Source organism: Erpetoichthys calabaricus, chromosome 17 (assembly GCF_900747795.2).
Source record: "Erpetoichthys calabaricus chromosome 17, fErpCal1.3, whole genome shotgun sequence".
Lineage (NCBI taxonomy): Eukaryota > Metazoa > Chordata > Cladistia > Polypteriformes > Polypteridae > Erpetoichthys > Erpetoichthys calabaricus.
This window is the reverse complement of record NC_041410.2, coordinates 29382504-29406750: the sequence shown is the minus strand read 5'-3', so window position 1 is coordinate 29406750 and position 24247 is coordinate 29382504. Positions and strand designations below refer to the sequence as shown.

General features: G+C 42.3%; 1 protein-coding gene across 3 annotated transcripts; it reads right to left on the bottom strand.

Annotated features, from left to right (window-relative positions):
• Positions 1-436: 436 nt before the first annotated feature.
• On the bottom strand, positions 437-23438 carry ca12 (carbonic anhydrase XII). Of its 3 annotated transcripts, XM_028823043.2 has the most exons (10): positions 23311-23438; positions 21188-21208; positions 17874-18053; positions 13276-13418; positions 10957-11052; positions 10807-10870; positions 10544-10701; positions 8492-8618; positions 3117-3201; positions 437-1284 (listed from the first exon to the last, which is right to left on the bottom strand). In XM_028823043.2, exons 1-10 carry the CDS (start codon positions 23381-23383, stop codon positions 1203-1205), a joined length of 1029 nt encoding a protein of 342 aa, XP_028678876.1. In that variant the 5' UTR covers positions 23384-23438; the 3' UTR covers positions 437-1202. The 3 variants fall into 3 exon arrangements, with proteins under 3 accessions (XP_028678876.1, XP_028678877.1, XP_028678875.1); XM_028823044.2 differs by lacking the exons at positions 437-1284; positions 3117-3201 and adding an exon at positions 6741-7244; XM_028823042.2 differs by lacking the exons at positions 437-1284; positions 3117-3201 and adding an exon at positions 7253-8026.
• Between the last annotated feature and the right edge of the window lie 809 nt (positions 23439-24247).

Here is a 24247-nt window from a genome sequence, read left to right as displayed (position 1 = left end):
AATAGAAAATTAAGCCACTTGCACTACTGTAAGCCACTTAGGGAGGTACAATTTTTTTAACCGCATTAGTGTTTCTGGAAAAACACTGAATCCCCCCCTCCCAGCAATTAAAAGCATTGTAACAGAAACATGTACATGTAAATACCAAAATGTCAACACAAATGCAATAAGAAAGGTACGACTAGTGAGCCCACGGCTGTACCGAGGCAGATTTAGTAGACATGGTTCCTGTGGTAAGTTTTGAAACAGTCGCCAACTCACAGCTCGATGTCTCAATTGGGATAGTAGAAGTGCGTTTCTTTGTGCACATTTAATTTTTACTGTTGTCTGCACAAGAGGTGTGGAAACTTCAGCCACTTCATCACAATGATGAAAGACCTTTCCAAATCCCCCAAGAAAAAGAGGCATAAAAACAGGATGGATTTTCAAAGGAGGTTTCATTTATTAGAAGTTCCTTGCACTAAAAGATAAGATATTTACAAATCTTGACAAATACACACTCAGCAGGCAAGAATTTTAAAAAAAAGGTGTCAAGTTGTAACCCAAGTAACTTTTTTTTAAAAAAAAAAAAAAAAAACAGAACAAGATTACAGTTTCACCCTTCCTTCATTACTTGTGAATGAACTTTTTATAAAAGGAGACCATTCCCGCTTAACAGGAGAAAATCAAATCCATAATCCTAAAACTGCCATCAATATAAAAAACACAAACACGTCTTTACATAACACAATACAGCACCACTTTAATAAAATCTGAAGGTTCTGGTCAACGTGGACACCCTTCAAGGTCATGCCATCACTCAGATGCCCTTTGTCCATGCCTGCATAAGGGATTTAAGTATTTGGATTAAAATTTTGACGTTTCCTATAAAAATTTGCATTCCTTACTGGAGTTACTGTACCCGTTCTTTCCACATTAATGCAGTGCCACCAAGCAGGCATTTCTAAGTTCAACAGTAGAGCTGGTGTCCCCCAGCCAGACCTTCACTATTGGACTTTGGAAATCTGGAACAGATGAGGTAGAATCGACGTGTCCTGCCCACATTTCCAGTTACCACTAAAATGTCCAGAGATCATGCAGAACACAAAGTTAAAAGGCTTTCTAAAAATTTGTGCAACTTGAGATCTTGGGGTAAAGGATTTCCTTTAAATCCTCAAGTTTCCAAAGAGCACTGGGGGCCACATCAAGCTCCTCTTTTCATGCTACACTTTGGAAGTGTCCCCTTCTCGTCGGGCAGCGGGTTTATAGACGACTTCTTTCATCTTGTGCTCTGCAGCCTTTCTTCTGTGATGAGGAAGGAAAAAAAAAAAAAATCTGGGTAAGATGTGGAATGAAATGTTGAAAAATTAAGAACACTGGTAATACCGCTGGTGGGAAACAAGTCAATCCATTCATCCATTTTTTTTTTCTCCCCCCCGTGAAGAGATTGTCTTGTGACACTAAATAAGCCCAGAAGGAGCAAAATGGGCCTGGAGACACAGTGGCACCTGTAACAAAAGGTGCTATACCAGTGCTTGACCAGGCATGGGAAGCACACCAATAAAAACACAAGTTTTTATTTTTCTTCATCTGTGGATAACTCCTTCCCAGTTTCCCACAGGCACAACACGCACTAAGTACACACAATACTTTTTCTGCTCTATCTCCTCCACTCCTCTTCGGCAAGCTTGGTCTCCAGACTCTGGCTGCCGGAGTAGTGTCTGCTGGTCCCTTATATAGGTCACCTGGAAGTGCTCCAGGTGCTCGTTGACCCACTTCTGGGTGCTTCACAGGCTCAGGGACAGTTGCAGCACATCCTGGCAGCACCCCCAGATCCCAACAGGGCTGTAACGAACTCCAATTCCCATGAAGCCCTGGGGGAGTCCGAGGTATCGCTGCCATCTAGTGTTCCAGGGGAGGTGATGCTCTGTCCACACTTGCTCCCCCAGTCCTTTCAAGGCCCCAGCCACCCTTGACACACCCCATCCAGATAATTGTTCCCTTTGTGCCTCAAATGCTACAAGTTTCTTCAAAAACTGACTGCAAATTGGAATATGCAGGATCATAGATGACCAAATCATCAGATATAATCCATCCCAGCAGCACAGTCTAGCACAGGAATACTCCTTCACTAACTTAGAATTCAAAATGAAGGCAAGAAGGGCAGCATGGTGGCACTTTGATATGTTCCTGGCCCTGGATTAGACTTTGGTTATAGAGTTTTATATGAAGTGCTTACATTCTCACTAGTTCTTTCAGGGATTGTGATGTCCTCCCATATCCCAGTTTTTGTGTGTTAGGCTACTTGGTGACCCTAACCTTGTGTGAGCAAGTGCACTTATGGGTATACCACCATACACCGGTGCTCCCTACGTAGTTGGTTCCTTTCTTGCAACTGACGCAGATTGTTTGGGCTCCAGCGCCCATGGAGGAATTGATAGAATTAAAACACACATTCACATCTTCATTGGGGTTGAGTGTAAACCAGAGTGCACTGGGGGGTGGCAGTGATGGGCATGTGCAGAAATCAGGCTAGGAACTGAACCCAATGGCTGTCGGGTGAGCACACTCCCATGAACGTCTACAAAAAATGCACACTTTCCCGAAACTTGCTCCTAGCCCAGACCGGTTTTCGTAATGGTCAGAATTTTTCTTCCCTTTTACAAGAAGGTTGAAAGTTTATATTGTCATTAAAAGTACATGAAGCCCAGACTAGGCCACTTGATTGGAAAACTTCCCTTATGGATATGTAAAGTTCCAAATTATACCTCAGCAGCTCTTTTGACTTTCACGTGACTCACGCGTGAACTGCTGACGTTCATGTGCACCAGGGATTGCACTGGTGTTTTATGCAAACAGAAATCCTAGAGATGTCATATTTTGGCAACCTGGCTTTGCTTGTTTTGATTTTGTTTTCCCCAAATAGTTCATACGAGACACGAGCCTTTTTTTTTTTTTTTTTTTGTGCCTGGCGGCATATTCCTCTGCTGTTTTTCAGCTAGCGGACATTAAACAAAGAAACCGTGATAATTAAATGAAGCAGCTTCAGTAAATGGATGGATAAATCATCAGCCAGAGTCACCCAGTTCTACAACACCACAGCCCAAGACACACACAGAGGAGAATTAAGCGCTCACCTTTTCTGTCGTATCACAAAACAGGTCAGTGCAATGATGAGAGCAACCCCAAGTAAAGCTGCTACGATAATGGACAGCAGCATACCTAGGAGAGAAATACAAAAGTGTGAACTGAAGCAGGCATATCATGAGCACCACTGGATCAAGTCAGCGCAAATCCTGGGCAAAGATCTGCTAACCCACAGAGGTGATTTTGTGCCCTGAAACTACAACTAAACAGGTGAATCCTTCCACATTTTCCTTACCACAGGTCTCCTGTGCAGACACTTGGTGAATAGCCAAGAAATGCCACACATGCCAGTGCCCCCCCAGGAAACATGAAGTGAAAGGCAGCCTAGGACCAGAACAAAAAAAACAAAATCCAACTAGGCAGAAGTTGACTGCAAGTCACTCAGGTTACCCTTCTGGCCTGATGGCATCGATTCACTTTCAGAATTCACCAAGAGGCGGTAATTGGGAGGCAGAACGTATCCCACAAGCACCTGCCCCAGAGAGTATACCAGCTTATTATGGGCACTGGACAATAGGTCACAAGGGATTACTGGCCCTGGTGTTTGTGCCCAATCTTCAAAGGACAAACAGAGAAGGCCAGTTTATAGACACCAGTGGTACCAAAAATCAAGTCTGAAATGTGTAAAGAGGCCCGTTTACAACTGCAGGAACCGGTCAACTCTGCACAGATTGAATGTTAATAAAGTCACACAATCTTCTAGATGCACAATGGCCTGTTGGCACTATCTAGCAGTGCAGGAAACGCCAGTCACTCTCTCCTTCTGGACTTAGCAGTAACTTGAATAATTAAAGAGCGACTGGCACATGGTGTATATGAATTTTTGAATCCATCTCCACAACAGTTAATAATACATTTTATTTATACAAGGCACCTTTCTAAGCACTCTGACACCGAACAATAAAAAAGGCACATTGTAAACAAAAAATCACAAAATATAAATTAAAACCAAACAAAGCCACTGTAATCATAAAGAAAAAGCCATTTTAAACATATGGGTTTTAAGTTTACATTTGAAAGCTGAAAATGATTCAATATTTCTAAGCTCAGTAGGTAGTAAGTTCCAGAACTTGGAAGAACGGCTGAATGTCTGGCTCCCCATGGTGGTTAGACGGGCGAGAGGGACAGTCAGGTGGATGGAGGAGGATCCAAGGTTACGAGAGGGAATGGCAACATGAAGAAGGTCGGACAGATATGGAGGGGTGAGGTTATCAATGGCCTTAAATGTTAACAGAATTTTAAAATCAATTTGACACTTAAATCGGGAGCCAATAAAGCTGCTGCAAGACCAAAGTAATATGGTGAATAGACGGGGTTCGAGTAATGATGTGAGCAGCAGAATTCTGGACTAGCTGAAACTTATGCAGAGATTTATTAGACTAAAGAGGAGTGAATTCCTCAGAAGACAACTGAACAAGAATGGCAGTGGTATGGGGAGTGAGGGAGGGGCAGATGTGATTAATGTTACGTAGGTGGAAGTAAGCAGACCGGGTGATGTTGTTAATGTGAGATTAGAAAGATAAGAGTACTGTTGACACCTAGACTCTTGCCCCAAGATGAAGGGGAAACAAAGGAGTTGTCAATAGCAAGTGAAAGATTATCGGCTTTAGATAATGAGGATTTTGTACCAATGAGGAGAACCTCAGTTTTGTCACCGTTTAAGAAAATTTGATGAAAACCAGGATTTAAATTTCAGCAATGCAGTCAAAAAGCGAAGATGGTGGAAGAGAAGAGTTGGGTTTACTAGCAAGGTAGAGCTGGGTGTCATCAGCATAACCTTGAAAATTAATCTTTTTTTTTATATATAAATATATTGCCAAGGGGAAGGTGGTAAATAAGAAGAGGACCCAGGACAGAGCCGTGGGGCACACCTGAAGTAACAGTGGTCGGTTGGGATGTGAAAGTTTTAAGCTAAATGAACCGAGTGCGGCCTGAGGTGTAGGATAATTATTAACAGTTGGCACTTCCTTTGTGCCACACTCTGTGGTAGGCATGCCTTCCCAGCACCATTGGCATACAGTAGTTCAGTTTAAGCCTGGTCATGCATCACTGGCAGAAGCTGAGCTCAGGTACAATGGGGTCCTTCCACAACTATGCAGATTTATCGGATCCCACCTCTTACCCACCCCCAAAAAAGCTAATCCTTCCTGTGTGGATAGAACACTCATGTTTCTCTGAAAATTCACATGAATCCAAAAAAAAAAAAAAAAAAAGACGACAGACGAGAATTCCTACAGCACAGAAGAAATGGCAGTACCTAGATATTTACCTCAACTCTGGTGCTGGGTCTAGCCCTAATGTGTAACAGGTTAATAAAAAAAAATAAAATCACATGGTAGCAGCCCTACCTAAAATTGACTGCAGTTCCCCAACAGCCCCAGAACCTCTGTGCCATTAGGCAGCTTCAGTGGCTGGAGAAGGGGAAGCACTGAATTTAAAAAGGAACCCTCAAGAAGCCAGCAGGATTACAAGCATCTTGTGCCATTTTCTTTTAGCACTGCAGCTAACCCTCTGGATTAAAATGAATTGCACCCACCTCAAGAATAATAGTTTGACAACTGTGTTCCTGTCCTGTTTGTTCATTCACATGGTCTCATCTAAACTGGACACCTTCAGAGCACACCCAACCGCCACAATTCATCACCAATGGTAGGCATCACAGGACGATAAAAGTTTACATTACATGTAGGCGGCTGTTCACTGGGGCAGCGCCTGTCATTCATCACCATTTGTGAAACTAGACTGTGCCAGGAGTGTTGGCAGTTTCTATTGCTATTTAGTTGGTTATCACTAATCGGAGTCTTTTGGTTGGGTTTCTGCATGCGTGATTTGTTTATACAGAATGAAAAACAAAAAGAAAACCCTTTCATTTTGATTGAAGTGCTATTTGTACATCTCCAGGAGTGTAGGGTGAATAATCAAGGCTGGTTGGGTACCTGGGGTCCTCTAGACAAAATAAGCAAAACACCCTTTTAAAACTGTGCCAATCTGAATAGAAAGAAGATTAAGCTGGGGTGGTAGCACAACAGCAGCTTTAGTGCACTACCCGGACAGTGCGCGAGCCACACTAGCCAAAGTTGCTCTGGCTGTATAGAAAAATATTTGATCTGGCTGGGGGAGAGGAGAAATAAAAACTTCCAATAAGATTATAATAGTTGAATATGGAGTAAGTGGAGGAATACAGGCTTCACCACATGATCAACATCCTCCTATACGATTGTATGTAGTAAAACATGAGCCACGGCTGACATGTTAAGCTCTTGTTGAATATCCGATTTAAGTCAAAAAGGGAATGGGGTGGGGGGGGGGGGGGGTGCTCCAACAATTCAGCCAAGGGAATTGAGGAAGGGGACAATCCATGACTCTTCAGAATGACTTGCTTTAAAGGTCTTAGTGATAAAGCATGCAGCTGGCCCTTTGTACTGAATGAGAAGACTTGGGACCACAGCCAGCGTGTGTATATTATACATACATATAAAGACCATTCTGCGAAGATGGATATCAGTAGCCAAAGCGTTGACAGGCAAGTTCCTAGTGTGGGACCAGATTGTATGGTTTCTTTAGGTCTTCATTTGTAACCCAAATTTCCCACAATTACATCTCTCTGACGAAAAAAAAGAATGGACCAGACCCATCATAATTACATTTATTCAATAGACAAACAGCATTTTGACTTGCCAACACTGGAATAACGTGCATGTTTGTGTACATGTACAGCCAGATAATGAGGTAGGGCAAGGATGGCAAGACAAATTCACAGACTAGAAATGGGCGACAGGTTCTCTTCATTTGATACACACATTACTCTGATGTGTACAGTCCAGAAACAATTCCATTTGCAAGGAATAACAAAATTCCATTAGTGACAGGACAAGCAGATCTTTCCAGATTTTCAAAAAACCCTCAGGTAGGGCAAAGTATGTACTATACATGCTAAATTGACTTCACCGAATAAATGCAAAACCCAAAATTTAACATTACAATGTTCCATAAAAATGGCAAAAAGACCTTGAGTCCAACCTTCTGCCTTGACCAAGTTTGATTGTCAAATCGTAACCTTCATGCACTTGGCATTAAACTCAAGCATCCCGGGGCAGATACTGCTCCAGGTCACTGGCCTAAAGAACAAAAAAGGCAGGATGTTAGACAAGTTCACAAGTCTCTGTCTTGTAGGTGTTCATCTTGTAGTGCGTAACACACACCCATTTGTAAACACAAAGCTAATCTTCTATATTCATCCTATGCAGATAAACAGAGTTTCCTCCATTCCAGACTTTTGGATGGGAATTGCTGGTGCGTCTCACTTTGGGGTGGACAGCTTGAAAACGAGAGGACCGAGCAATCCCTGCTCGCAGGGCGTTGAAGCCACCCCTTTGCCCACGAGCGATTCTTCTTGGGCCACGATTTAGTTCTGCAGTCTCTTTGGCTCGTCTAACTTGCAGGATTCTCTGCACGGTTGCCGGCATGAGAGAAGATCTTCCTTCAAGGTAGCTTCGAACGTTCAGTTCTGGACACACTGCTTCACGGATGGCAGATATAAACTCTCTTGAGGAGTAACTCTTCTTCAGTAATCGAACATACTTCTCCAAGGCACTGAAACTGAAGGGGGAGTCTTTAGAGTTTGGATTTCCCGTCTCCCCGATAATCCCAGAATAGCTCCAGTATTCTGGCAAGGCTCCTGGGGCATGCCCGGTGGACCTCTTCTCCCAGTCCACATCATTAGCTCCTGGAATCACTCCACCAGTCCGTTTGCTAGCTGGAAGCTCAGGATATCCAAACTTTGAATATGGTATCCCAGCCATTTCATCATCAGTGAGGTCCCCTAAGTCTTCAGACTTCAACTTCTGGATAAGGTGTCTGCGCAGATTTGGAGGTGGCACCCTTGATGTTCTGGCTTGTCCTGTCCCAGAGATACAGCGAGTCTTAGTTCTGTGACAAACGCATCACACACAGTGATCTAGAGCCAAATCAGCATGTATGTTCAGCTTGAGGTGGCCATGCATAGAGATATGGTTAATTGTGCTGGTCTTAAAACTAATCAATTATATTCAGCCAGTCTTCAAGCAGTACCCAAGAATGAGCCTTCAGAGTTCATGTTTTAGTTTGGAATGACCTGCATGCAGAGGCTAAGGGACTTCATTCTGAATTTACATGGTACCTGTGTGACCACCAAGTCAACAGATCTGCATGCTAGTCTGCACATGCTATGGAGAAACCAAACCAGGCAATTGCTCAAGCAGTGCACAGCCAAGCAGTCTTGCCTCAGTGGGCTCAGCAAGCAGCATCAATTCAAGCAGAACTCATGTGCCTATCATACACCACGATCATGCAGTCATATGAATGCAGATCTTATCAAGGCACTTACCTTCACGGAAAGAAGCAGAGACCCGTCTTCGATTCACATCCTTGGTGTGCCTAAAGTTATCGACCATCATTACTGGTACTGTCTCTTGGAAATTGTTGCAATACAACTTTGACACCAACATGTTCAGCTGAAAAGACAAAAATAATGAAGGAATTTACCTGGAAACAAAACCATCCAGCCATAACTGCTATCTTGTACAACCAGACAAACATCCTTTAAAAAGGCAGGCAAGTAAGAAGTTCCAGGTTCTTAATACATCTTTTGTGAGGTTCTCTTCATTCAGAGATCAAAAGTGGACCGTTCCACCAATATGGCTCTACTTACGGTTGACATAACTGGTTGGTAGCTGTAGCCAGCCATAACATCTTACTAGATTTCTCCTCTGCCTTTGACAGTCAACCACCAGACCCACATTGGTAGTTTAAGTCCTACCTCTTAGATGCAACCATGGTTTTTCTAGTGAGGAGAGGATGTCAAGGACACAACAGGCAAACATGGGGGTGTCCAGAGGATTACTGATGTGCCTCCTCTATGCCCTACACACCCTCTCACTTGGCCCTATCTGGTCCCATGGTTTCTCTTATCCATGCTTTAACAGTTGTACCTGTAATTTTCTCCAGAGAACCACACAGTGTCAGCTACAATCTCTGGCTGTTTGACAGATCATGAAACCTGGATGAAAGAACACCATCTCCAGCTCAGCCTTGCAAATGACAGACCTTGTTATCCCAGCTTGTCAGTCTATTCAGCAACCCATTTCTATTCAACCATACTTTAGTGCCATGTCTGTATGCAACCTTGGTGGTGGATGACCAGTGGTCCTTCAACTATTTTGCAAAGATCTCGGTCTTGAAAAATTCACATTATGTTGCATACTTGTTTCAGATGTCCAACATCCACAAGATCAGCCAACAAGTCCTGGTCCAGACTTTGATCCAATCATGTCTGGACAACTGCAGCTCTGCTGGCAGGAGTACCAGCTTATGTCACCAACCTGCAACAGTGGGCACAGGGCACCCCTCTGTTCAGATCACTATATTGGCTCCCTGTAGTTCAAATCCTTAAAGCGTCCCTACAGAGCCAATGGATTAGCATATACAACATATGGAGACAAATGGGTACAGCTTTTTTTGTAAAGGAGCATAGGACCCCACATCTGGTTGCTATGTCCCTGCTACCAAACAGATGGCACCTCAAACATCAGCACTGCTTTTACAAATTCTGTTCCAAATAGTAACAAACATGGCAACCAGACAAACACTGCAATTAACATGGAGGTCTATGTCAATGGCTTAGATTTCCATCAGTCTTCGACTGGTAGCACAGGTAGGTTAGAGAGGAAGAGACGGACATTAACTAGAGCATATAGTAGCACATTTCTGCACTCCCATTAGTTTCAGCTTGATGCCTCTGCTCCATAGTCCAAGTCTGTGTCTGATGTGCACAGATGCTCCTCGGCAGCCATGGAGCTGAAGGGTGTGTTCTGGGTATTGAGGATGCTGCTCACCTGCGCTTCCAATCACCGTTCTAGGCACAGTGGTGAAAGCCTAGTACTCTATGCTCATGTTATACTTCACATTTATAACAGGAGAGGCCATGAATTTATAAAACCCCAGCCCCTTAGTAAATGGTTCATTCAATATAAAAAAGTGAATAAAACGATCAACACAGAAGCTGGTTTGTACTCATTTTTTTGCCCTCCAATCATAGCCAAGATCAATTCTCCAACCGTCCAGGGATAAGATTTCTTTAGTGCAAGTGGACATATGCATTAAATTTCTCTGTTTGCCGAAACATCCCTCCATCTTGCCCACAGGAAAATATTTAAGAGTCAAATTACAGGCTATGTCATCATACAAGAGGGCTGTGGTTGCTGCTTTCTGTTCAATGACACAGCAGCTTCTTCACTTTCACAAATGCAGGAACCTGAAGGCTCTCACAGTGCATTAGAGTATCTAGTCACGGAGATTGCAGGGTACTCTTTTGACACCGACTACATACAAAAGCTCCAGCAGCCAAAAGGACATGTGCACCCACACAATGCTTCCTTACCTGCTCTGAAGAGATCTCAACTGGCTGTCTGAAGATGGTCCACAGAACACTGGGATAGCAGGGGGGTGTTGTTAGAGAGCCATCATAACGGTAATATTCATTGAGCTTCTCAGGAAGGAGGTCCCGGATATCAAATGGCAACACTTGAATAACCTGATCTGAGAGAGCAGAAATGGAAAAAGGTAGTCGCCATTAGACAATTTGACAATAGACCACCTGATAAACAAGCTATGATGGCAACAAGTAGATGAAGCCAAACTCACCTCTAAATTTCACACTACTCAAGTGCTTCAAAATTCTGTTAAATGCTGGACTGAACTGACCAACCTGGAAGACAGAAGAAAGGCATTCAGCAAACCTGGGGGCAGGGGATGGGGGATTCTCCATCTCAGCTCTCCATTCTTCAGAGTTACCTTGATGAATACACCAAGCACTGCCAGGCCATCTGCTTTGTCAGCAGCTGTCGTCAGGTCTGCATACTTGTCGGAATTGAAATGCACGATGTGTAGCTGGGCATTGAGGAAGGGGGGGGGGGAAAAAAAAAAAAAAAAAAAAAAAAGCCAAGTCAGGGTCAGAATTCTCCTTGCTTCTAAGGTGCTTGGCTATTAAGTGCTTTATACCTTATTTCTATGTTCATATTTGTGTAGTTCCTTTCATAATGATCACTAACCCTTTGCTAGCTGCTGGTTCTCACAATTTGATCCGATAGATCTAGTGTTCCCTTTATAAATTAAAGCCATTCAGAATTTGGAAGCTAACCTAGCCATTTGGCTCCTCTCATGGTTCCAAGGTTATAGACGGGCCAGTCCTTTTTAAACTTTCCAAGAGAGCACACTAATAACTGGAGATGGACTTTTACATGGAAAAACAAAAGCACATGACTGCAGAACAAGCAGTGCACCAAGAACAAGACCAACAGAAGCTACCAAATGCTGATGAGCAGCTACCATCGGACTCAAAATGAAAGCATGTTGGTGCTCAATGACTCTCTATGCTAAAAGCCTACAAGTTGTCCCAACGTGGCTGTGCAGCTGAGGGAGGTACTTGGCCACAGTTATATTAAAATTATTTTTCTTCAGCCCTTTTTCATGAACACAATACACGCAATAGCTGTGCTGCAGGTGGTATACATTTCAAAAAACTCCAAGATTCAAAACACCTGGCATAGCATTGATGCTACTCTTAAAAATGCAGGTACCATAATGGTAATTCACTGGGTGCTGTGCTTCCCTCTGAAAACCACTGCCAGACTAAAAATTGTTTAGTTCCATGCATCCATCTTGTTCTGTTACACCCACCACCTGCATATCCTCTCTCACCACATCCATAAAACCTCCTCTTAGGCTTTCCTCTTTTCTGGCAGCTCCATCATTAACATCCTTCTCTTATACTCAGCTTCTCTCCTCTGCACATCTCCAAACCAACGCAATCTCACCTCTGTCTCCCAACCTTTGCGGACGCTCTAATGTAAAACTTAGCCTGTGTTATTGTCCTTTCAAAATCCATGAACCCATCGTTATTTCACAAATCTGTTAATGGCTGTTTATGGAGCTTGTTATGGATAGAAATACAGTAATGCTTTCACATGCATGGTTCTGTTGGAAACTAATGGTTTCCCTATGGCATCTCTCTGAAGAATCACTTTGGCACCTTTATTTGTAGGAGTGTAGGTTGCTTTTCTGCCAGCCTGCTATTTCAGGATGATATCCATGAGGACTATCCCTTCATATATGGGGACATCTAGGGCACCAGTTGTCAGCAAACCCACTACAATATGGCCAAACCCCGAGGTTTCTTGAAACCTTGTTAGTGTGGGGATAAAATCTTTACATTCATGTGGCACTCCTCTCAAACCTGAGAAACCCTGATAGGGAATGCAGGCACTGTGTGTTTATTATGCCTCTGAAGCTCTATAGAGGATTATTTACCTTTTAGAGCTCCTAAGGAATCTCTTCACTCCTGGAAGTAAAGGATGATCCATTCATTCTCTAAGCTACGAGTCAGGTTAAAGCAGGGATCTCCAACTCTGGTTCTGAAGCGCTACCATAGCTGCAGTATTTCATTCTAACCCTTTTAAAATTATTTTTTTCTGCTAATTAAAATTTTTCCTTCAGTTTGACTTGCTATTTAAGAATCTGAACCCAATCAATCATTTTCCTTAATTAGCAGCCCAACAATAAGACACAAAACAAGCCAACACCTGACCAGCTAACCTGTGTCCTTTATAGAATACCCAAAAATAAAAGGGTGAAGACCATAGTAATGTCAATTGGCTCAGGTCCATACCACATTTCAATAGTGATCCTTCGGGTGGAGTGGGAGTTATACACATACACACGTATATGGTTTTAGAAATCTCTGCTTTGGCAGAATGACAGTACTAACAAGCCATGAAATTTAACAAGAACTGGTTGGTCAACTGTTAGTAGACATCTTTTTGTTTAAGATTTCAGCCCCTGAATGGCACCCAAAAGTAGTAACAAGATGGGAAAGTTCATTAGCAGCAAAAAAATGATCACTATGTTAGAATGAATACCTGCAACCACAGTAGTGCTCGCAGACCACATTTGGGGACCCTCGAGTTAGAGGACAAAGCATCACGACAGGTGCCAGCCTATCATACAGCACACTTTCCTTCACATCAGGTCAATTTGGAGTCAGCAAGCCAGATTACATGATCAGATTGTCCACTCTCAAAGCTGCTCTGGACTGGATTGTTGAGAGAGCCATACCTCTGCTGCAAAGCGCTTGCCATTGATGGTGTGCTCCGAGCCCCATGGCTGCATAGTGCTCCCCCAGTGCAGGTGTAGCTGAGCTGCAGAGTAACGGTAGGGCAGACCTCCGATGCACATGCTGGATGGCAGAGACAATTCGACTAAAAACAAAAAAAAATAAGCAAGAGAGTCAAGACAATGTACTGGCGGATGCAAGTTATTACACTATGGTGAGATCAACACAGACTTGAAGCCATTAGAATGGGTTTATATCTAGCCACCCTTATCCCCCCCCCCCCCCCCCCGGAATCCAGGCTAAGGCATGGTCTTCTGCCATCTCTAACCTTCACTTAACATGAAAAGGAGTGCAGAAGGCAAAACTTGCAAGGCGTGAAAGGTGCTATAAAGCTGAACACAAGCAGCTTTACCCAATTACAGCCAGCACCAGAGACGTGCACAAAAAGGTGGCTGCAGTGGCTCAAGCCCCAGCCCTTTTCCCCTCATTGACCCAAGTGCCATTTTCTATGGTTAGGAATGTGTGCCAATAAAATATGAAGATAAAATATGGTCTAAGAGGAATGTCACTTTAAGGTAAAGACCAATGGCAAAAATTTGGTTGAGAAACTGAGCAAGTCCTCCAGTTGTAGTACAAGATTGACTGGCTCACTGCTGGGGCAACCAGTTTCTGGGCAAGCCTGCTGATGACACTGGGTGTGATGGCAGCATCATGTGGGCAGGCACTGGTTTCAATACCCGTACAAGGTTTATTAGGGTGTGTAAGACACGATTCAAGGGAGCATTTAAGCCAGGGGGTCTTAACTCTAGGGTCACATTGTAGCCGCAAGGTGGGTTGCGAGGGTCCCACTGGGACAAATTTGCAGATAAGTGAAATTATGAAATCATTGACATAAATAAAATCAATTAAGTATCACCATCTTTAGTGTTGAAGCAAATGGTCACTTTTTGGAGGTGGCTCATGACAAACTAAAAGGTTACAAACCTGGATTTAAGGACAAGCGCACTACAGAGTACACCTGGTAGGGTAATGGTAGAACATGGAGGATGCCCAAAGGCAACTGGCAAAGTACAATGAAACAAGGAGAGAAGCCCAGAGAGCAGTAACATTCTAAGAGATGCAAAAGTTAATGCTTTGAGCCCAGGAGACATGAACATCATCAAGATGGGAGACTGCAAATAAATTTATAGAAGAGTTTGCAAAGTATGTCATATCTTGACAGCTCACATTGTATCTTATGGTTAAATAAATAAATCACTAAGTTTGGATGAAAACATCAGCAGCATTGGTTTAAAAAAAAAAAAAAAAAAAAGTTGTACATTTAACAGTGTCAGATCATCAGAAATGTAACCACACACACACCTTACTTTTCCTAATATTCTGCTTTTTTAAGAGACAAAAAACCAAAGGAATTCCCATCTAGTCACATTAAACACCATATTTTAAGAGGAAAAAAAATTCACATGCAAGCAAAATGGTTGCCAACCTTTATGCCCTGCATCCATATAAAATGTTTGCTTGCACCCACTTACAAAAGTAAAAATCACATTTAAGACGAAGTCAAATTTATAATTTTCTTCAACCTCATGTACGGAGGTCGAACAAACTGAACTCCCAAAAGTAAGCTTAACTATGCATACAATTTAAACTGAGCAGTTTACCTTTAATAATTGCAATCGTGTAAATGTGTCACCCGTGAAGCTTAGACACCAATGACGATCCAGGGCCGGAGATATCTCGCAAAGTGTCAAGCGCCCTGAAGAATTGACACGATCCATTGGGATGGGGTGAGTAGTGGAGACGACTGAAGCAACGGGTGCCGCGCACAGCTCAGCAATGAAACCCAGCAGACGAGCTGCAGTTTTTTTTAAATATTATATTATATATATATATATATATATATATATATATATATATATATATATATATATATATATATATATAAAAACACGGATGCACCGCACAGAGAAAACTGCCACAGGACCCCCAGAAAAAGGGGAGATGGGAGGAATGTAAACGGCTAGCAAAAATGTCAACTCAAAATTCGTGACGTTTCACGATTAGTACTGAATATAAATCAATTGTACACCTTGCCATTACGAACGCTCAGAACGTAGCCAGGAAGAAGCGTGCACTCGTGACCATCATCTTGAAACAGTCTGGGACTTTTTTTTGCTTAAAACCAAGCAATACAGGACAGCTAAACAAACACTGTAGCAGCTTAACAGCATGCCGAGACTTGGCTATAATTAACACAATTTCAGAACAACACTAAAATGCACAAACACAAGTTTTCAATTACCTTCACTTTTACTGAACTGACAGGAGTCGCGGAAAAAAACCCAGCCGGCATTACTTTTCCAGGCTCCAGGATGTCCGTGCCAATGAGATACCAGCTAAACGCGTATGGCGCCTTCGACTGGCACCCATCGTGTAGGTCTTCATTAACATGGAAGATGAATGAAATCGAATCCATGGAGAGAGCTCGCCGACTTGATGCAAATTAAAATCAACCCACCAAAGAAATTGCGCGGTGGAGAATTTACACAGGGTGTATTAGACCTAAATTATTTATTGATTTCGAACTACTGGCAAGGAAAGTCGAGCTGGTAAAGATTTTTGTATAAGGAGACACGCCGATTTAGATGAACTGCCCTCATCACCGGTCACTTCACGAGTAGTTGTGCCTGCTACTACCGGGATTTGTCTGCTGGCTGGTAAAGTAACGACTCGTCGTGAACTGGGGTTTTTAAGCTTTCCACAGGAACGCAAATGTTTCAAGGTACCACTTTGATTACGTACGGAAATCCGATTGGATAAAACTTTAACGTGGTATGATAGTCTGTGCCTGCAAGTGTCTTAAATTTTCTTCTCACACCCTAATGTGTTTAATATGAACAATAGTGTTTGATATGGTACAAAAGCCTCCAAAGCTTGCATATTATCCGTTTAGTTAGCTAATAAAAAGGTAATTTTGCTTGACTTCTTGCTACATTCATAATGGCTAACACGGTACAACACCCTAGTAAGTACTATGAACAAAAGTTAGAAAGTCAAACTTCCATACTTTTAAAATTTACAGGTCAAAGCTTGCAGTTTCTTAATGTGATTTTAACAAGTATTTCGGGCGACTGCTAAGAAATATTTGCACACCATATTCTCCTTACAATCATTACAGTCACCATAAGTAATGGTATTTATGCTGCACAGCAGCATGTCCAGGGTTTGAATCCCATTCCTGGTCAAAGTCTGAAGTTTACACTTTCACCTCAGGTTTTCCTCCCCAATTCACTTAAATATGCAGCACATCTTTGGGGATATAGGAATAAATCTGCCCCAGGGAAGTGTGTATGAATGGGCCCCCATAATCAACTGTTCTGGGTTGTGTCCTACCTTACATTCAGTGATGCAAGGAAAGGCTTCAACCCTTGTAACAGTGAATTGAAATACAAATTTCCACACTACTTAAGTGCAACTTATTTTATATACATTTCTATTATAAACTCAAATCTACTTCCAAAAAAGTTACACTTTACAATTTTATACTTTCCTATGTGGCATACTGTATGTACTTGGAAGGGGGGTTTGGAATTTTTATACCTGTAGTGGTCTTGGTTCTCTACTGAATTATGGTTCAATGTAGAATTATTGCTTGACAAAAGGAATCTCATTGTGGAAAGGGATTTTTGCACTTTGAGAAACTTAATATGTCGGGGGGGGGGGGGGAAACACTACAGTATAGTCTAATGTACGGTAGGCTGCCTAACAGGGCCCCTAACAGACTAAAAACCTAGACTTCACCTGTGTTGTTGTATGTAGCAAGAGTCCTTTGGTATTGGTCATCTATTTGAGGTTTTCGATTGAAAGGTTTATGCATCTAAAGAATTCCAAGAGCAAAACCTAAAAGTGGTGAGGCGGCCTTCTGCTGTTATGCACCTAAAATCTGGAATAGCCTGCCAGTAGGAATTAGTCAGGCTAATACAGTGGAGCACAAAAAAAACTGCTAAAAACATTACTTTAACATGGCTCTCTCATAACTTCACTTTAATCCTGATACTCTCTATATTCATTATAATAACTATTCATGGTGGCTCTAAAATCCATACTAACCCCTACTCTCTCTTCCGTTTCTTATTCCGGTTTCTTTGTGGTGGCGACCTGCGCCACCACGATCTACTTGAAGCATCATGATGTTCCAACATTGATAGATTAAAAGCCAGAAGTCTGCATGACCATCATCATCAAGTCCTTCCGTTAGAACCCTAAATACAAAGAGGACTATTTCATTTATGTTAGGTAGAATGCCCAGAGGGGCCTGGGTGGTCTCATGGTCTGGAACTCATGCAGATTTTATTTTTTTCTCCAGCCGTCGAGTTTTTTTTTTGTTTGTTTTTTCTGTCCTCCCTAGCCATCGGACCTTACTCTTATTCTATGTTAATTAATGTCTTATTTTAATTTCTTTGTCTTTTTCTTTTCTTCATTATGTAAAGCACTTTATAGCACATTTTCATACAAAAAAGTAGCTCACAGTATAAAATGTTGCTGTTATACTCATTTATTTAGACAGGAATTGCCAATGTAAAAGTTCTTTCCACCTCACCTGAATGCCCATTGTTTTTCAGGCTCAGCATTGAGGCCCCAGACACATCATAGTAGAGAAGTTCAACTGGCTGCAGGGAGGCGTCGTACTGCACCACATCACTGCGTATGTCAATAGGGGACTGGTGCACTCCACCACAATACGGGAAATTTTTGTCCCAGTAAAGCTCTCCATCAGGTCCTTTATATTAAAAAAAAAAAAAAAAAGTTTAGCAGCTACAGATTTTTTGCCTGGTGTGATTTATCTAACATTTTAAAAAAAAAAAAGGCTTCAGGCAGTTCATGACCCCAACTTAAATTTTGGGACAGTACTGCACCCAACCATTGAATCTTCAAGACAAAAAAAAAAAGATTCAGTTCATCAAGCCAGTGCAAACTACGGAGACAAAATTTCAAATACAAAAATTATACATACAGTACATGCACTTTGCTTGTGCAGACTGCCAATGGAGGAATTTCTCATGAACACAAGTGCCTTTAAAGCTTGCTCAGGTGGGCTTATAAAAGCTGAACACGATTAAAAGGTGGACATGATGTGTGGTGGTGGTGGTTGTTTGACATAGTAACATCACCTCCAACAGCAGTCCTTCAGACTCTTAACAGCATCAGGCCACCTTGCTGAACATCCTGATTAGCAGATACGGTTTCCAGCTAAGCTGTACCCCAGGGGCACACTACTGCATGGGTTTTCAGATTCAGCACTGGGGGACCCCCCCTGTGGCTGCAGGTTTTCATTCCAACTACTTTCACAATCAGCAAGTCATGTTACCTTCAATTACGCTCCTTGCTTAATTAGGCGACCCTTTTTCCTTCTTATTTTGCCTTCAGTGCAAGATTTACATTAATAAATGAAGATTGTTTCTGCTGTAAGCTTTAAGTGCATAATTCTGCTACCCCACCCCCCCTTTTTAATCCACATTGTCTAGTGATTTTGCTCTGTTAAATTTACCCAAATGAATTACATAAATTTAGGTACACAGGGCACTAAAGGCAAAAGGGCAGTAGTTATTTAGTATTAGCCACTTGTGTACTTATTAGCAAATATTCACTGGCTTAAAAGTAACCTGAATTTAAAAAAAAAAAAAAAAAAAAAATGGCCAGAAAAATAAAATTGTAAACACGCAAATTGTTGCTTCATTCATTAGTCATTTAGCATAAGCAGTTTATGGTCTCTGGATTGACATAAAATAGAGAATATGAGAAACTGCTTGCTCAATTAATTGAATAGTCTGATGAATATTTAAAAAAAAAAAAAAAAAATTAGCGGGTCTCAAATTGGACTTGAACACCCCAGCAATACTGAAAAAAGCAAAAATCAACTTTGTTGAATTTGGAGGAAGAGGATTTATGGAGCGGCACCTCTTCAGCGTTCCGATTTGCACCCCAAATCTGGAGCCGGTTCACAGGTATTGTATTCTCTATACATGTCAATGGGGATGGTCAGTGGGTAGGCAGGGTAGTAGTGGTGGCAGTACAGGGATTCAATGTGATCTTTGTGAACTGTACATGTGCTTCCCCACCCTTCCTGCCATGCCCATAGCAATTTTCCTCCCATGTCAAAATGGCATGAATGTTGAATTGACAGCTCTAAACAAGCCCCATACGAGTGCAAATGTGGGTATATACAGGAGTGTGCCCCGTAACAGACTGGCTTCCTGTACAGATGGGGTTGTTGCTTTGCGTTAAATGCAGACAACTAGACTTCGGCATAACTGGATTACAGTAGGGTCTAAAAAGGAGCAGATGCAGGAGATGGTCAGTCCATCTCTCTTAAGTAAAGCAGAAGCTGGGAATTTGCTGGGCCACAAACAGCCAAAGAGTGTGCAGTGGCAGAAATGGGGCATAGCCCCACCCTGCTGCATTAATTAGCTTCTTCTAACCAGAGGTCCTTGCAAGCCACAAGTGCATCCATAGTTGTACAAATGGATGAGAGGACTCACCCAAGGTCAGAGTAAGTGGTGGTAGTTGAATTTGAAACCTATAGCCTCTTTGATAAGAAATGCCAATGCAAGGTGATTAACAGGACGATTGAAATAAATTTGTCACAAATCTTTGTACTTTACTTCTTATCAATCTATGTTTGCATTGCACAAATGAGCCCTTCATTCCTTACAAGAAAATCCATTTCAGGAGAGCTCAGTTGATGTAAAATTTGGTTTCTGGAAAGTAAAGCAGCTGCTCTTTGTAGCTCATGACTGGCACAACGCCAACACTAAACAATATAATCCAATAGGAGAAAATGACAGGTCACCAAGTAAGCGGCCTCTGCAAGGTGTCTTGTCAAAACAAGGGTGTCTGCGGTTAGGCAGGCTATCTGTAAGTGATCCCACTTTCCAAGAAAAACCAATAAGGAGCCGCAAACAAAATGAAGACAGTCGTAAGGACCTCCTAGATAAACGCTCACTAATGAGATGTTCTACAGGCATGTGGCCAGACAAAAAAATAAAAAACACCACGCCTAACAGTGCAGAAGAGAAGCAGGCTGACCGGTTTATCTTGAAGCATCACTGCAGGCTTGTTGGTGCTTTCACATTTTTGGTGTAGGGAAAAACACATTCAGTATAGCAGTCAAGAGAAGAAAAGGAGACTGCAACTTCAATTGACAGTAGATGGCCACCTCTAACAAGTGTCGTGGGGATGGTTTACAATATATATATATATATATATATATATATATATATATATATATATATATATATATATATATATATATATAAAAAAAGCCAAATGGCACCGAATTAGTGACTATGAAGTTGAATAGAATTAAAATTAATCTTCACAATGCAGGCTCTACAGGGCAAGTGAAAAACTGCATGAAGCAGGTTAAATGCTTTGAAAGCAATATATACAGCTCCTCTCAACCATGAGCACCAAGTCAAGTTCATTACAGAGCTTCGGGGTTTGTTTTAAATTTAATAATTAAATCGTTAAATCGACAGGGTTATGCATACAAATGAAAACCACGCCAGTAACTTTTTGGTGGAAGTCCAATGAATAAACCACCAGGTCACACTGCTTTCTAGCCAAGGCCTTAGTGACACTTGTTATGGGCACCAAATTAATTTCTGCTCCAAAATACAATTATCCCTCAAAATGAATCATTTCACATGACCTCAGCAATTTAAGTAATTTGTCTGTCATTGTGCATTTTGCTTTCTAGCGGTGAAGTGGATACACTTATTCAGCAACGCATGGCTCCGCATTATAATTAGCACTTTACGAGGAGGCTTAACTAGCTCAGACAGACATGAAGGCGTCTTGAAATAAAACCTCTTGAGAAGCCCGACCCACAGACGAGCCCAGTACAATACTTACCCGTGTAGGTCCACTTTCGCCCTGTATAAAAATACAAAGGAAAAGTGAAATTAGGAAACAGTGCTCCTAATATACACCATTTAGTCTGGTTTACACACTAAAGCTTTCTACTGAGCGTTGAAAAAGAAAAACACCGCAGTAAGTGTCAAAATTAAATAAGTCACACGCATCTAAAGGCTTCATAAGTTTCCTTGGCAGTAGGGATGTTAGAGGGCAGGACGAGACTTTGGAAAATGCTCGAATACAATCTGTGACGCGTAAGACGGACCTTAAAATAACTAACTGTCAAGGAGGTCTGCGAAAGGCTGATTTAACGCAGCGGACGACCGACGTAACAAGACTGTAGCGGACAAGGCGAAACGCCGCTACTTCTCTTGCGATTAGGCGGAAAGGGGGCGTGGTTACTAGAGATCAAGTGTTAATTGGTCCAAATGTGGAACACCATACCACAATGGGCACACGTTTACTTGCAACAGATGGGTAACATTTTTAAATGGTTCCTTCGCACTCACAAAATATTTTAAATTGTCTCGCTTTCTAGGGGCACCTGTACAGTGGATTTTGGAAAAAGGCGAAGTGAAATTCGGCTAAAATCCACACGCGCATAATTTTAGAATTACAAACCAATACTAAATGCCGTTTTTCATGGGGCTACGGGGTCGAAGTCGTCGTTAACGCAGCTGTCCGACATCTCTAGGACACCTGAACGCCGCCCCGGTAAACTTTCGGTGGAGACTTGCACCTGCTCTTGTCCACGTGGGTTCTTCCCTTGAAAATTAACTGTCGAAATTTTAATTTACGTTTGCCTGTGATAGACTCGGGTCGATTCTTGCTTTGGACTTCAAACCCTGCGGTTGCGGATTCAGATTTCGCTACTGACACGGACCATGAGCAGGCAACTTCACCGTATTGCGCGCAACTGGGATTTCTGAAATGCAAGTTGTCTTGGACAGAGGCGTAGGTCAAATAAATGACCAAGAACTCAACGCAAATGCCCTTTGGCATTTAACCACTTGTGATTTGCTCAGAAGTGCCATATTTAACTTAGAAGTATTTGTTTATTATTCAACACCACTGTAGTCATTTCCATCTCCATGGTAAACGTATCGAGCTGCACTTTCACTCGTATGACATTGCATCTGACCCTTACCTTCCATGGTGCAGGTGGCGGGTCCATGTCACCTAGACAAACGTCACTCACCGACAAGCACTGTCCAAGCCTGGCTTCAGGAAGGTATACTGCACGAATATAACGAAACATGTGAAATGTTAATTACTGCAGCGATCCGGAATCCGCCAGACGAGTTACCTCCGGGAGCCTGAACGATGCTCTTCAATTGACAGGTGATAAAGAAAGCCATGAAGTGAGGATATTCCATTGACTTTGTCCAATTCGTCTCTATCAAGGTATTAATACCGACATGTTCGACGGCACATTGCAGTTCTTTCAAACGCTACAAGTTTTTTCTTCCGAAACTTCATCAGCAATGCTGCCTAGTTCACCAAAATCCAGAAATTGGTCACGGAGTAATTCATCACACTCCATTAGAGTTAAGGAGAAAGTGATTTTAAACTCCATGGGGGGAAAAAAAAATCAGTTATTTGATCTTCTCAGCTACGCTTGAAGCTTCTACAATGTCCAGGCTTACGTAAAGAAAGAAGTTCGGTCGGGGTCGTACCATTGGGCCTTTAGGTCCATTCCGATATAGAGTGCCGAGTGAATAAAATCGCAAAGTTCAAAGTGCAGCATCAAATGCCTGGCTACAAGCAAGTTGTCGCTCCGATTCTTCAGCGACAGAGAGTCACTGACCGGACAGAACCACAAACCGATCGAGACTCGACAAGAAGTTTTAAATACAGTATCAGGCGCGCCTTTATCAACGCGGTTAAGAAAACTAAAGTTCAATTCTTAAGTAACGTTTTATTTAGCAGCAACATGAACAACGGTTTCCACTAAAATAACTATTAGGAACTGTTTAACAACTTTAAAGCTAGTCTCTCAATGGTCAGTATATAAACTCTACGCGCTCACCATCATCAGATCAATGTAGCGAACTGCAAGGCGGCATTTTCTTAGTAAAAGAGCTTACAGTGGCGTACCCCAACAACTTAAAATTTATTACCCTCTGCATTGGGATCGCTATGTACAGCGATGATCAGATACGTTAATAGCGCAAGCAAACACCGCCAAGTCATTTCTAGTATCCAGTTGAGCCTCCAAACACGCGCAAAATATCCCCAAACGCTGGGGGACCTTGCGCTTTTATACATCTGGCTCAGCGCTCTTCGCCACGCCTACAACAAAGCAACCTGCCAGGGGAGGCGCTCGAGTAGCCGCACTAATTGGAGGGGTGGACGTGTAGTGGCCAGGTGCTCTCGTTTAGGGTGTGAGGATACTGTTTTCAGAATGTAAAAGGCAAACAACGGAAAAATAAATCGGGACATTAGTAGAACAGTTACACCAAATGAGCAAAACACACATTACTGAGTCACATACTGTTGGTAAACAGATGGAGGATCCACATATAGTTTAGAAGTTGCACCGGGACATTTTGGCAGACATTGATCAGATTGAATAGCAGATCTATTCACGGAACAAATCAAGTGTTAATGAAACGGATTGCGACTTACTTATCAATACATACGTTAAAAAGTGTGTGTGTTTTTTTTTTTAATTTCAAGAGACTGACAAATGAACAGTTTCTGTTTAAAGACAAGTGTGGTTTCAGAACTTGCGCTTAATTGCTTTGCTGACCCATAATTGGCGGCTGGGCGGCCAGTTCCCCCGTAACTCAAGGCGCCTCGTTTAGCCTATGACGTAAATATGGCCAGGCTCTGCTATTAAATGTCTCCGGGTCTGCACATGAGAGGAAAATAAGGCGTAATGCACTGGCTGCGCTGTTGTCAGTTTGTTATTATCAACTGTCAAGTATGTTATGTGGCATGCTGTGTCTGCTGGTTATCCCGCTCAGCCAGGCATTTGAATTTTGGGGTGCTATAGCTGTGTGAAATTTGCATGTTCTCCCCAGTAGGCACTGACTTCTTTGGAGTGCTCCAGTT

What these genes read in the sequence shown, in the direction of transcription:
- ca12 (XM_028823042.2), bottom strand. Translation starts at nt 23,383, where the DNA reads ATGACTTGGCGGTGTTTGCTTGCGCTATTAACGTATCTGATCATCGCT. An exon ending in GAAAAACAATGGGCATTCAG is followed by an intron (nt 13,419 to 17,873) that starts GTGAGGTGGAAA and finishes TTTTGTTTTTAG; the next exon opens with TCGAATTGTCTCTGCCATCC. An exon ending in CTCTGCTTCTTTCCGTGAAG is followed by an intron (nt 8,027 to 8,491) that starts GTAAGTGCCTTG and finishes TCTCTGGGACAG; the next exon opens with GACAAGCCAGAACATCAAGG.